The sequence below is a fragment of the Protopterus annectens genome, chromosome 5.part0, assembly GCF_019279795.1.
Source record: "Protopterus annectens isolate FY-2018-M chromosome 5.part0, PAN1.0, whole genome shotgun sequence".
NCBI classification, from domain to species: domain Eukaryota; kingdom Metazoa; phylum Chordata; order Ceratodontiformes; family Protopteridae; genus Protopterus; species Protopterus annectens.
The window spans coordinates 1,931,236,366-1,931,250,414 of NC_056735.1; the positions used below are offsets into that span (position 1 = coordinate 1,931,236,366).

General features: G+C 42.0%; 1 protein-coding gene across 1 annotated transcript; it reads left to right on the forward strand.

Moving 5' to 3' along the window:
- Positions 1-4,791: 4,791 nt before the first annotated feature.
- On the forward strand, positions 4,792-5,251 carry LOC122802109 (histone H2A-like). The gene has a single exon (XM_044071800.1). The coding sequence runs from the start codon at positions 4,822-4,824 to the stop codon at positions 5,209-5,211; it is 390 nt and encodes a 129-aa protein (XP_043927735.1). The 5' UTR covers positions 4,792-4,821; the 3' UTR covers positions 5,212-5,251.
- Positions 5,252-14,049: the final 8,798 nt, after the last annotated feature.

Sequence of the window (14,049 nt, forward strand, 5' to 3'; positions counted from 1 at the left end):
AGTTGCTTATCATTAGTTAGTGACCTCAATCCCCACATCATCCCACTGATGTGTCAGGAATACATAACAGTTATGAGGACCAGGCCAAAGATATTGGCCAGAAAACAGGACATCCTACAAATGTGTGGCCATAACACAACATTAGGGAAACTACACTCGACTAACAAGCAACATCCAAACTACAATCAGACTGATATAACACTACTCAAATCCAGCTCCGGGGCTGTACACATGCATTTGCAAATATAACAGGCACTACACGGATGTGTCACTAGTGGAAAACAGACACTGGTCTGAAAGTGCATACCCACAACCAATTGCACCACAGTCACAGCAACATACCAGTAAGCAAACTGAACACTACAGTATAATGACTCTGTGAGCAACAATATCCCATTTGCCACTTACACATTACCCCTACATATACTACCCCAAGTCACAGTGTAGTGGGAATCTTGAGGTGTTATGGGACATGTCACAGTCTGCCCGTACAAACATATAGAGGTGATAGGGAACCAGAAACTGAAGCAACATGCACAGTCAGATAGAAAGGGCCATGACACTCACATGTAGCCCCCCCTCCCTACACAGCCCAAATAACATGTACACACTACACTGCTACTCAGTCTGACAGTCTGTTAACAATGACTAGACATACACAGACTTCTTAAATGTACAGTTTCCCACAGAATGTATAGGCACAGGACTCATATCTATGGCCGTTTCCTTGTTACATGTCTGGCAGTCTATGACATCACTGCGATGGTAGCAGGAATAAAGGCAATAAATAATGATACTACATACCTCTGAACCTCTTAGTGCATGACATCTGGACAAAGTGTGGCATAAGTGAGGGACAGAGGCCCAAAGAGGGGGTATATTGGACATATTACTGTTACAAATTTAGACAGCTGCTGTTGTTACTGGGTGTGTTGTCACATATCTTTTCTGAGGGATATTAAGTCTGTAGCACCAATGGATGCTAGCATGTACTGACTGCATTCCCCAGAGTATCCTATTGATTAGCCAAGGACAATGACTGTGTGGGGAACAAAACAAACATATGAGCCATGCATATGGACAGTGTCTAGGCCTCTGGACAGTGTAGAGGTATGAACGCAGTCATGTAACAGAATGGAAATCATCTGACAGCTGCCAAACATTTCACACAGCACCTTATGAAGCACAGTAAGACCAACACAACACTCCCCCCATCAGCTCTCAGCAATTACCCATGCATATTCAAATATAGCATTAATAATAATGAGGAAAATCAGAATGGCAATGACGTCCCTTTATATTCAGGGGGCCCGAGGCATTCCGAGAGGATTCAGGAATACAACAACAGGAACAGACCAATGGATCAGGAAATAAAACCACAATGGAACCAACATATACAACAGAGGAGGAATTCATCCTACAACCAACCGACGGGTTAGAGACAGAACCAAACATGGAATTAATAATTGAAGGGCTTAGGCCTGATAACAGCAATGAACCATGCATTTTATTCAATAGTACCAGGGACTTTAAGGTATTTAATTATAATTCTTATAAGTACTCTGGTAAGTAAACCTGGGCCTTTCTTATTTGCAATGGCGATGGGCAGGTTGACAGATGAGATCAGACAGGAGTCCCCGTTGACTATGATGTTTGCAGATGACATTGTGATCTGTAGTGAGAGTAGGGAACAGTTGGAGGAGACCCTGGAGAGGTGGAGATATGCTCTAGAGAGAAGAGGAATGAAGGTTAGCAGGATTAAGACAGAATATATGTGTGTGAATGAGAGAGAGGATAGAAGAATGGTGAGGATGCAGGGAGTAGAGGTGGCAAAGGAGGATGCACTTAAATACTTGGGATCAACAGTGCAGAGTAATGGTGAGTGTGGAAGAGAAAAAAGAAGAGAGTACAGGCAGGATGGAGTGGGTGAAGAGTGTCAGGAGTGATTTGTGACAGAGGAGTACCAGTAAGAGTGAAAGGGAAGGTCTACAAGAGGGTAGTGAGACCAGCTATGTTATATGGGTTGGAGACAGTGGCATTGACAAAAAGGCAGGAGTCAGAGCTGGACGTGGCAGAGTTAAAGATGTTAAGATTTGCACTGGGTGTGACAAGGGTGGACAGGATTTGGAATAAGTATATTAGAGGGTCAGCCCAAGTTGGAAGGTTTGGGATCAAAGCCAGAGAGGCAAGATTACATTGGTTTGGACATGTGCTGAGGAGGGATGCAGAGTATATTGGGAAAAAGATGCTAAGGATGAAGCTGCCAGGTAACAGGAAAAGAGGAAGGCCTAAGATAAAGTTTATGGATGTGGTGAGAGAGGTTAGGCAGGTGGTTGGTGTGACAGAGAAAGATGCAGAGGACAGGAAGAAATGGAAACAGATGATCCGCTGTGGTGACCCCTAACGGGAGCAGCTGAAAGAAGAAGAAAATAAGTACTCTGGTAAGATTGCTGATGTATTTACCAAGGGGCTTACTTTTGTCCCTAGTTTTAGATCTAATCTTTCCCAGTTAATTCTGGATTTAAAACTTTTTGTTCGCAAAATGAATTTAAGTATTTTATTTAGTAACAGTGGGATGGACCTCAACAATGACTTGAGACTTTCTAGGGTTTGTAATCTACCAACTCACCCCAGCCTGCAATTCTTTGAGAAAATTTGTGAATTTGACTTTAGACATTCATTTAAAGGGCCTTGTGACCATTCAAGCAATTTAAAACCTGGGGAAAGGGAAATATTGTCCTTGACATGACAAAAAAAGGTCAGGATCATACAGCCTGACAATGGTGGGGGAGTTGTGATTCTTGATGTACAAGATTATGTTGAAAGTATGTACAAGAATTTATTTACTAACACATAGTCTCAAGTATCTTGGAATGAGGTAATATTGCCTATAATAGGATCAAGTTTCAACTAAGTGATATGCTCATGGAAGGACATATTTCTTTACCTGAATACAAATATTTAAAAACGGATGCCCCTACTATCCCCACTACTTTTGGACTTCCTAAATTACATAAACAGATTGTGGACCCACCATTCCATCCAAATGTGGATGTTCGTACCTCTGTCACTTCTTCCATTGCAAAATTTTGGGATGTTAAACTGAAAAATTTATCAAGACAAGAGGTACATCTCTGCATTGATTCATAGGATTTTCTTTCCAAATGTACTAGTGTTGTATTTGATAGTGGTCTCATATTTTTTATGGTAGATGTAAAAGATCTATTCACTGTAATTCTACATGACATTAGGTTGGATTGGTTCAGTGAGTAGCTGTTTAGGAAAAAAGATTGAACAAGACTGTATCAACACCTACACAGAAATGATGGAAATTGTGTTGAAAAATAATTATATTTAGTTTGACAAACATATTTTCTTTCAACAAGTAGGTGTTGCTATGAGAGCTTCTTGTGGGCTACATTATGCCAACATTGTCATGTGTGAGTGGGAACGAAGATTTCTGTTTGGTTATTCTGGGTTTAATGACTGTATTTTATACTTGAGATATTTGGATGATTTGTTTTTCATTTGGAACAGTGATAACAACAGTGTTATTAATTTCATGGATTATATAAACAACACAACTAAGTTTCTTCAGTTTACACATGGTGGGGAATGACAGCATCAGTTATTTGGATGTAAGACTAGAAAAGGATGTGGTGCATGGGAGATATGTTTCCACCCTTTATAGGAATCCCACATACTCAAATGCATTCTTGCATTTTGACAGTTTTCACCCCCTCCCCCAGAAAAAAGGGGTGGTCAAAGGGCAATTTGTCAGAGCTGCAAGGAAGGTCTCAAATTTTGATTCCTTTCTTGGGGAATGTAATCTTTTGGAAGACATGTTCATAAAGAGGGACAACCCTGCAGCTTTTGTACAGGAAATTAAAAAAGAAGTAGTGATTAAGAGACAACTGGGTATTTATTCACCCATATTGCTTGGAAATTTGATAAACCCTCAAAACTGTTTTGTTACTGGTAACTCTGCATTCAACAGGGAAGGAAATGGGACAGAAGTAACTAACAATGTTAGATTTAGACTGTCCTTTATTACCAGATATTCTGTTGACCACCAGCAAATTCAAGAGATCTTACAAAAGAACTGGGGTATTCTAACTAGGGATGGTGAGGCTAGAGGAAAAGTTACCATAAAACCTTCTATTGTGTGGAGAAGGGGACTCAACATTAAAACTTTGGTGGAAAGACCTATAATCGAAGTTGACAATGCCCAAGTCAGGTGTGTGTACCAATGTGGTATGTGACATTTTTGTAAATTAATTTATGTGGGGTAACTGTTTGAAATTAATAGTTTCAGCTTTAGGATAAAAGGACATTACAACTGTAACAGTACCAGGGTAGTTTATGGGGCATTGTGTCAGTCATGTCCTGCCTTTTATATCGGCAAGACTGAGCAGATGCTTAAGCAACACATCTATGAACATAATTATGACATACGGGTAAAAAAAAAATACAAATTCACTTTATAGGCACATCCTGAAGTTTTCTGAACATTATTTTAAATTCATTGTGATTGAGCAGGTCAAACAGAATAAAAGGGGTGGACCTTGGCAGTTGTTTGCGGAAAACTGGGAACTTTATGGGATATTAAGTTTAAATGTTGTGGGTTTTCCTTATTTAAATGAACTAGCATCTATTGGTTGTGTACTAAAAATGAAGGCACAACTTAGAAAGATTTGGTTATTATGGTTCTTCACATAATGAATATATATATATATATATATATATATATATATATATATATATATATATTTATACGTATTTATGGTTTTAAGATTTTATTTGGAGGAGTAATTTAGCGCGATGTCTGGACGTGGTGGAAAGACTGGCGGTAAGGCCCGTGCAAAGGCTAAGACTCGTTCATCCCGAGCTGGACTGCAGTTCCCGGTGGGTCGTGTCCATAGACTGCTCAGAAAGGGCAATTACGCCGAATGGGTCGGGGCTGGAGCGCCTGTCTATTTGGCAGCGGTGCTTGAATATCTAACTGCAGAAATTCTTGAATTGGCTGGTAATGCAGCTCGAGATAATAAGAAAAATCGCATTATTCCTAGGCATCTGCAATTGGCTGTCCAAAATGATGAAGAGCTGAATAAATTGTTGGGAGGTGTCACTATTGCACAAGGTGGAGTGCTTCCCAATATCCAGTCAGTCCTGCTTCCTAAGAAAACGGAAAAACCCGCAAAATCAAAGTAAGGAAGAAGACTTCTCAAGACCCAAAGGCCCTTTTAAGGGTTGGGAGGGTGGCCTAATGGTTAAGGTGTTTGCCTTACAAACACAAGGTGCAGGGTTTGAGTCTCACAAGGGATAATTGGCTAGGCTTAAAATGGCTCGCAAGGGCAGTTAGCTTAGTACTAACCTATAATAACCTATATAATAAATTTATGTTTTAAGATGTTGCATAATGTGATTTCTTTTCCTTGTTTTTCTTTTTTTTCTTTTGCACATTTACTGTTGATTTTAATCAGTTAATTAGTTAATTAACTTGGGGATGGATCATGTAACATGGGAAGGAGTTTTAAACTTGGCCTTTCAGTTCATTTTTTATCTGATGAAGTCTTGTAATGAACTTGATGAAAGCGCTTATGGTTATTTGATTTAATAAAACAGTGGTGGACCTACTCCTGGCTTCCTGATTTCCTTCATGTTTTTTACATAGTGCAACAATCCAGGCAGTTGAGAGGTAAGCTCAGAACCCCTTAGTACAATGAATCTGGACCAAGCCTGACAAAGGGGGGGCCATGAAAATAGGGACATATCTGAAATACTGGAGTAGATAAGCTGACACAGTTGCTGTAGTAATACCCTCAGGTCTGTCCTAATATATATTGACTGTAATTGCACAAGTCCAACACTCAATTATTTCTCACTAGTTAGGGACTGAAATCCTCCCATCATCCCACTGATGTGTCAGAAATACACAACACTTATGGGGACCAGGCAACAGCACATCCTACAAATATCTGAACATAATATCACATTAGGGAAATTACACTCAGCTGCTAAGCATGTCACCAAGCACTGTCCAAACTACAGTCAGACTGACCCAACACTAACCCAAATCTTCTAGGGGAAATTACACATGTATTGACAAATATATCAGGCACTATAGGGATGTTAAAGCACTGAAAAACAGACACCAGCGGGAAAGTGCATACCAACAACCAATTCTATCACATTCACTGTGACATACTGGTAAGCCAAAGGAACAGAACAGTATAAGGAATGTGTGAACAAAAACATCTCAACATGTTTGCTACTCACACACTCCCCCTACATATACTGGCCCAATTCACAGTGTAGTATGATGCCTGACCGTGGTATGGGACATGTCTCAGTCTGTCCCTACAAACATATACAGCTGATAAACTACCAGAAACAGGAGCAGTATGCACAGGCAGATAGAAAAGGAGCCATAACACATACATCAACGCCCCTTCCTGCACAGGCCAAATAACATTGACACAATACACTGCTACACAATCCTGACAGCCTGTCAACAATTGGCAGAAATACACAAACCTCTCAACTATACAGAGTCCCACAGAATGTCCAGGCTTTCCCCTCATATATAAGGCATCTTCCACATAACATGTCTGACAGTCTGATACATCACTGGGATGATATCAGGAATGTAGGTAATAAATAATCGTATACCATACCTATCAACCACTTATTACATGATATCTGGACAACGCTTGACATAATTGTGGGACAGAGAGCCAAAAACAGGGACATATTTGGAATATTGCTGTTATAAACTGAGAAAGTTGCTGGTGTAACAGGGTTAGTTGTAACATATATTTTCTGAAGGAATACGAGGTCAGAAACAAAAATGCATGATATCAGTTACTGACTCCAATCCCCAGAGTATGCTACTGATTTTCCAAAGACAAAAAATGTCTGAGGGACACACCAAACATAGGAGTCCAAACTCTAGCCATTCTGTGGCTAGCCCTACAATTGAGAGTTATGTCAAACACATAATGCTGTCAGAGGTAAAATCACACAGAAACTCCATGTCCACACAAATCCTGTTAGACTAGCATTAATCCAAATGTATAACAGCAATACTTACATTATGTTCCTATGTTTGGAACATTGTCTCCCATTTTGTTGGCCTGTCTCCACAATTATGGTTGTAATTGGTATTTCCAAATACCCTCTGTGATGCTGTTGTTCACATACCTCCATGAAGTCCTTCTCACTGGCAAGGAAAAGGGCCAATGCCCACAAGAAGTACTCAATTATAGGAGTGTGTTGTCATGCCATTGGCTATATGAATAACAACAAAGCTGTTCGGCATGCAATTAGCAAGTGGTGGACACCAGTTGGTGCACAGGCCATCAGCTGCTCATGAGCATTACCTACAAAATGCAAGCTACTACCTATGCAAAACAAATGTACACCCTACATCCATGAGAGAGACAGAGAAACATTGAGAAAAAACCCCAAAAAACAGCAGGATATAACCACCTACACTTGGAAAAAAGGTAGCTCAAACAAGTAAGCATGTAATGGACTGGAGTAGGGGTATATAAGAATGGGAAATAGGAAGTTTAACATATATGTCTCAACAAGACTTGCTGTACTGATATATTGCTTTTTAGAACCAATGGCCATAGTATCTGGGTCTGTCTGTAGTGCCATAGATCATAGGTCATGCCCCTGAGTCACCCCAAGAAAGGATAATTACTACTGGAGTGTGTGTTGAACAATACTAACTGTGACAATGCTAGGCTAGCTACTGTGATGTCATACATATCCATATCTTACTTGTGAATACAATTATGATTTACTTATTTGTCTCAGAAATGTGAGAGACCTACACATGGTATTTGCATAGTAAAGTACTGTTGCAGATGCATGTGTTGAACTGCATGTGATATACTGAGCTCATACCATGTAACTGTCCAGTGTTATGCACACTGACAATATGTGTGTCTCATATGTGTAGTCATTTACTCATAGAGTTGTGTTATGTCTGGCAAATTCTTGGCAAATCTGTGAAGACTGACATTACAACATCTCATTCTTTTTCTTCTGGCTATTCCATTTAAGGGCCGCCACAGTGGATCATCTGTTGCCATTTCTGCCTGTCCCCTGCATCTTGCTGTGTCACACCAACCACCTGCATGCCCTCTCTCACCATTTCCTGAACCTTATCTGAGGCCTTCCTCTTTACCTCTTAACTGGCAGCTACATCCTTACCATCCTTTTCCCAGTGTACTCAGATACCCTCCTCAGCACATGTCCAAACCAATGTAATCTTGCCTCTCCGGCTTTGTCTCAAAACCGTCAAACATGGCCCAACCTCTCATATACACATTGCTAACCCTGTACACCCTTGTCACACCCAGTACAAATTCTAACATCTGTAACTCTTCCACATCCAGCTCTGACTCCTGCCTTTATGTCAATGCCACTGTCTCCAACCCATATGACATAGCTGGTCTCATTACCCTCTTGGAGATCTTCCCTTTCACTATTACTGGTACTCATCAGTCACAAATCACTCCTGACACTCTTCTCCACCCTCTCCATCCTGCCTGTACTCTGTTCTTCACCTCTCCTTCGCAGTCCTCATTACTCTGAAATGTTAATCCCAATCATTTTAACACATCTGCCTTTGCCGACTATACTCCCTGCATTCTCAATAATCTGCTGTCACTTCTCTCATTCACACACAGATATTCTGTCATAGTCCTGCTGATCTTCAGCATATCCCCACCTCTCCAGGTTCTTCTAAATATGTTCCCTACTCACAATACAGTTCACAATGTCATCTGCAAACATCATAGTCAACAGGGACTCCTGTATGATCTTGTCTGTCAAACTGTCCATCACCGTTGCAAATAAAAAAGGGCTCCGAGCTGATCCCTGATGTCATCCCACCTTCACCTTAAACACATCCATCACTCCCACTGCTGACCTTACCACTGTCACACCACCCTTGTACATATCCTGTACCATTCTTACATATATCTCTGCCACTCATGACTTCCTCATACAATGCCACAACTCCTCTCTAGGCACCCTGTCATATGCTTTCTCTAAGTCCAGAAAGACACAAAGCAGCTCCTGACCTCCTCTGTACTTCTCCATCAATGCTCTCAGAGCAAATATCACATCTGTAGTCCTCTTTCCTCGCATGATACCATACTGCTGACCACTACTCATCACCTCCCTGCTTAAACTAGCTGCCACTACTCTTTCCCATAACTTCATGCTGTGACTGATCACTGTTATCCCTCTGTAGTTACTACAGCTCTGCACATCAACCCTATTCTTAAAATGGTACCCAAACACTTTCTCTCCACTCTTCATGCAACCTCTCACTTTCCAAGATATCATTAAACAATCTGGTTAAAAACACCACTGCTATTTCCCCTAAACACTTTCAGGCTTCCACAGGTATGTCATGTGGACCAACAGGCTTTCCAGTACACATCCTCTTCATAGCTATCCTTACTTCCTCTTTAGTAAGCCATTGCACTTTCTGATTGACTATACCCACATCATCCCACCTTCTCTCTCTCTCTCATTCTCTTCATTCATCAGTCTCTCAAAGTACTCTGTCCATCTGCACAACACACTTCCCTCACTTGTGAGTACGTTCCCCTCATTATCCTTTATCACCCTTATCTGCTGCACATCTTTCCTACCTCAGTCTGTCTGTCTAGCCAATTGGTGCAAGTCCTTTCATCCCTCCTTAGTGTACAACCTGTCATACATCTCTTCATATGCCTCATCCTTAACCTTTTCCATCTCTCTCTTTACCATGCACATCATCTCCTTATATTCCTGTCTACTTTCTTCATCTCTCTGACAATCCCACTCCTTCTTCCCCAACCTCTTTCTCTGTATACTGTCTTGTACTTCCTCAGTCCACCAGCAGGTCTCTTTGTACTCCTTCCTCCATCCACATATCACACCAAGCACCTTTCTAGCCATCTCCCTTACTAGCTCAGCTGTACTTACCCAGATATTTGGTAAATCGTCACTGCCACCCAGTGCCTGTCTTAACTCTTCCCTCAACTCCACCTCACAGTCACCCTTTTTCAGTTCCCACCATTTGATCCTTGGTACTGCCACCACAGTCCTCCTCTTCTTGATCACCGCTCTGTCACCCTTGGGTCCAGTCATCACCATGTTATCAAACTGACTTCACATTTCTTTTTCTCATCCATCGCACAACCAACTTGCATAGCATATGCACTAACAACAGTCATCATTACACCATCAGTTTTCAGCTTCATAAACATCACTCTATCAGTCACTCATTTCATCCTCCAAAAACACTCTTGGCATACTGTTCTTTCAGGAAGGTCTATATTAGAACATTGAATGTTCTGAATAGCGAACGCTCACATGAGCGAAAATGCAGGACCTCAAAAACATTATTGAGGGGGGCTATGCCCCCCACAAACCCCCACTAAACATATATTCCAACTCCGAGATCGCACTACAGTGAGGAAAGGGCAAATATTCTGATCTTCACTGTGCTGCTATTAAAAAAAAAAAAAAAAAAAAAAGCTTCGAGGTCCTGCATTTTTGCTCATGTCAGCATTTACTATTTAGAACATTTGATGTTCTAATATAGACCCCCTTAAGGATAACCCCTACCCCATTTCTCCTCCCATCCTCACCATGATAGCACAATTGTGACCTGCCTCCCATACACCTAGCCACTACTATTATCACTGAAGCCATACTACAGCACCATGCAATTATGTTCAGCAGGAGCCAGCAACATCTGCAGGAGAGGACCACCTTGCCCACAGGGTAAATGATGTTGGCTTGCATGCATGTACATGCGAGCAGGTCCAGCATCATCCAACTGACCTCATACTCCATGCCCATCAAAGGGGTAAGGGACCACACAGCTACAGGTGGGGTCCCAGCCATGCAGCCCCACTGACACCCACCAGGAAGCTCCTCACCAACTTTTTGGCACCCATCCCAGTACAACATCAGGGTACACACCCCCGCATGCTGGAGGTGGGTTGCACCCAAACAATGGACAAGGAACGTGCAAGTAAGGCCCCAGTGGAGATTACTAGACTAGTGTAGCAGACATACTTGTATCTGTAGAGTATGTATGTGCATGTGTAAGATCAAATTGCAGTTGTGGATGGGGTTTTGTAATGCACAGAAGTGCACATCTATGGTGAAGGATAGCAACAAATGTTGCAGTATCGGGGGTTGTACTGTAAATGTACAGACATGCTGCATCCATCCTGTACCAAAGCCACACGTGAGTCTGCTGACAATACCTCTCTCCCACAACTACCTAGGTCCCTCTGGTCTGCATGTGGGACAGCATCCTGTAGCTGTTGAGTATGGAATTGTTCTGTTGTGGTTTGCCAATTCTCCAGGCATGTGAAGGGCATGCAATTTACCATGCACACAACTGTCAGTCATAGCCGTATTGCTTTATGTACATGTTCACTTGTGGTGGGGTTAACTGCATTGCATCACAGTGGTCAGCACAGGAGCCTGTCTGAAGATAATGTAAGACTCTGGGCAGAGACCAGCAAAATGGGGGGACAAATGGCTTAAGGTAAGGACATGTGTAAAGCATTACTTTTATACAGTGGATATAAACAGTGTACTCACCCCTGTTAAGATGCCAGGTGTTTGTGATATATACACATTTAGACCACAATTTGTCAGTCCACAACTTTTCCAACCTTTAATGTGACCCATAACTTGACAAATTCACTGGTAAAACCAACCAATCTGTTGGGCACCAACTATGGAGTACATAAACCTTACAATAAGCTGGATCCATACATGTGCACACCCTTCAGATCATATTTCATTGCAGCAGCTTGTGATTTACTGACGGCATTCATTCTGCTTGGGTACACACCTGCCATAAAGTAAAGGCATTTTAAGTAACACCAAACAACAGTCTGCTGTTTAAGTAGGATATTCATGACATTTGCTGAGTTGCCTGGAACAGCCATGGCTTGAAGACAGCTTACAATGCAGCAAAGGGATCTCATATTTGAAAGGTACTGCTCAGGAGTAGGGTACAACAACATTACCACAGCATTGCATACACCATGGAACACAGTGGAGACAGTCATCAAAAGGTGGATTGAATATGGGACAACAGTGTTGTTGAAAAGAACCTGACGTCCCTCCAAAACTGATGAAAAGACATGCCCAAACCTGGTCAGAGAGGATGCCAGGAGACATACAGCAACACTGCGAGTTTTGCAGGAATCTCTTGCAACTACTGGTGTTGTGTACTACATGTAAGAACAATCTCCCATATTCTGCCTAAGTCTGGCCTATGGGGTAGGATCAGAAGATGGAAGCATTTCCCAACACCAAAAAACATCCAGGGGTGGATACAACTTGTAATACAGCACAGCAAGTCTCCCAAAGGCATGTGTGAAAATGTGTTATGTTGTAATGAGACTATGGATCGACCTAACAGCCACAATACCAAAAGGTACATGTGGTGCACAAGCAACACCTCTCTTCACCTGAAGACCACCATCATCATGGTGAATCACGCTGGTGGCATTGGCCTGGTCGGTGGATACTGTTCTAAAGCCATAACTGACCCTGTAGTCCTGGTGGTGGGATTTCTGAGCAGTTCAAAATATCACTCATGCCTGGAAAACATCCATCAGGCATCTGCAAGAATGCTGAGGATGGGGAGGGGGTGTCAACCTTCAACATGAGAATAACCCAAAGCATACATCCAAAGCTACCTAAGAATGGCTCCACCTGAACACATTCATGGTTATTGATTGGCCCAGCCAGATCCTAAACCTAAACCCGATAGCAAAACCCCAGTGTGACCTGATGAGGGCTGTGCAACATAAGCTGCCTTTGCAATCTGACAGAGTTGGAGGACCTTTGTAATGAAGGATCGCTAAATAATGCCAAGTCAAGATGTGCCATGCTGATAGACAACTTCCCAAGAAGAATGAATGCTGTAAGTTACTTACAAGGTGCTTCAACAAAGTATCATTTTAAGGGTGTGCACACTTATGCAACCACCATATTGTACATATTTCATTCGTTATATTTTACATGTAAAATATTTGTTTGTTTATTGATTGGATTGCACAGGTCATATGTCACATGAAAGATGGGTAATATATTTGAATGCATTACTGCAGTCTCATCTTATATATCACCAGAAAATGGCATGTTAACAGGGTTGTGTACACTTATTATATCCACTGTAAGCTTAGAAGGTTGGTGGTGTCACAGGAATTGTGTCACCACACATTTACCGCTGGTTTGGATGTCTGAAACTGAAATGTATGTCATTAATCAGCAACATCACTCTTCAGATCATCCTAGTTATGTATCAGACAAACACAGGGGTTATGAGAAATAGAGCAAACATATAAGCCAGACATGTACACATCCTGTGAGGATTTGTACAGTTGTGAGGTATGTTCTGTAGTATTTGCCACTGTGCTATGCAGGTGAACAGCAATGATGTGTACATGGATGCAGTCTGTGGTGGGGAAGGGCCATCGCCTACTAACACTACTCACGTATCCCAGAGCTCTATATTGTTAGTTACATGCAGTAAAACTGGCTGCAATGCATGATGTTGAGGGCCGTGTGTCATGCATGTTACCATCTGGTCAATGGGAGGTTCGTATAAACGATTTGTGCCACTGTGTGTGTGTGCGTGTGTGTGTGTGTGTGTGTGTGTGTGTGTGTGTGTGTGTGTGTGTGTGTGTGTGTGTGCGTAAGTGTGTGTACCAGCCAACCTCAAAGTGCAGGTATTAATGTACATATGTTATCTTCCTCTCACAAGTGGTGATGGAGTTCAGGGTCCCTCCCGATTGGAAACTGATGTCATTGTCTCTGCAGAATCTGACAATGATGATAGGAATAGTGAGGTACAGTTGGGGTTGTCAGGGGCTGAATCTGTGCCATTGGCTAGCATCCCCCTCTTGTCCACACTATTGCCGCACACAGTGACAATACCCACACATACCCCATCACCAGTGGCTACAGATGATGGACAGTTGGAAGGTGGTGGCATGG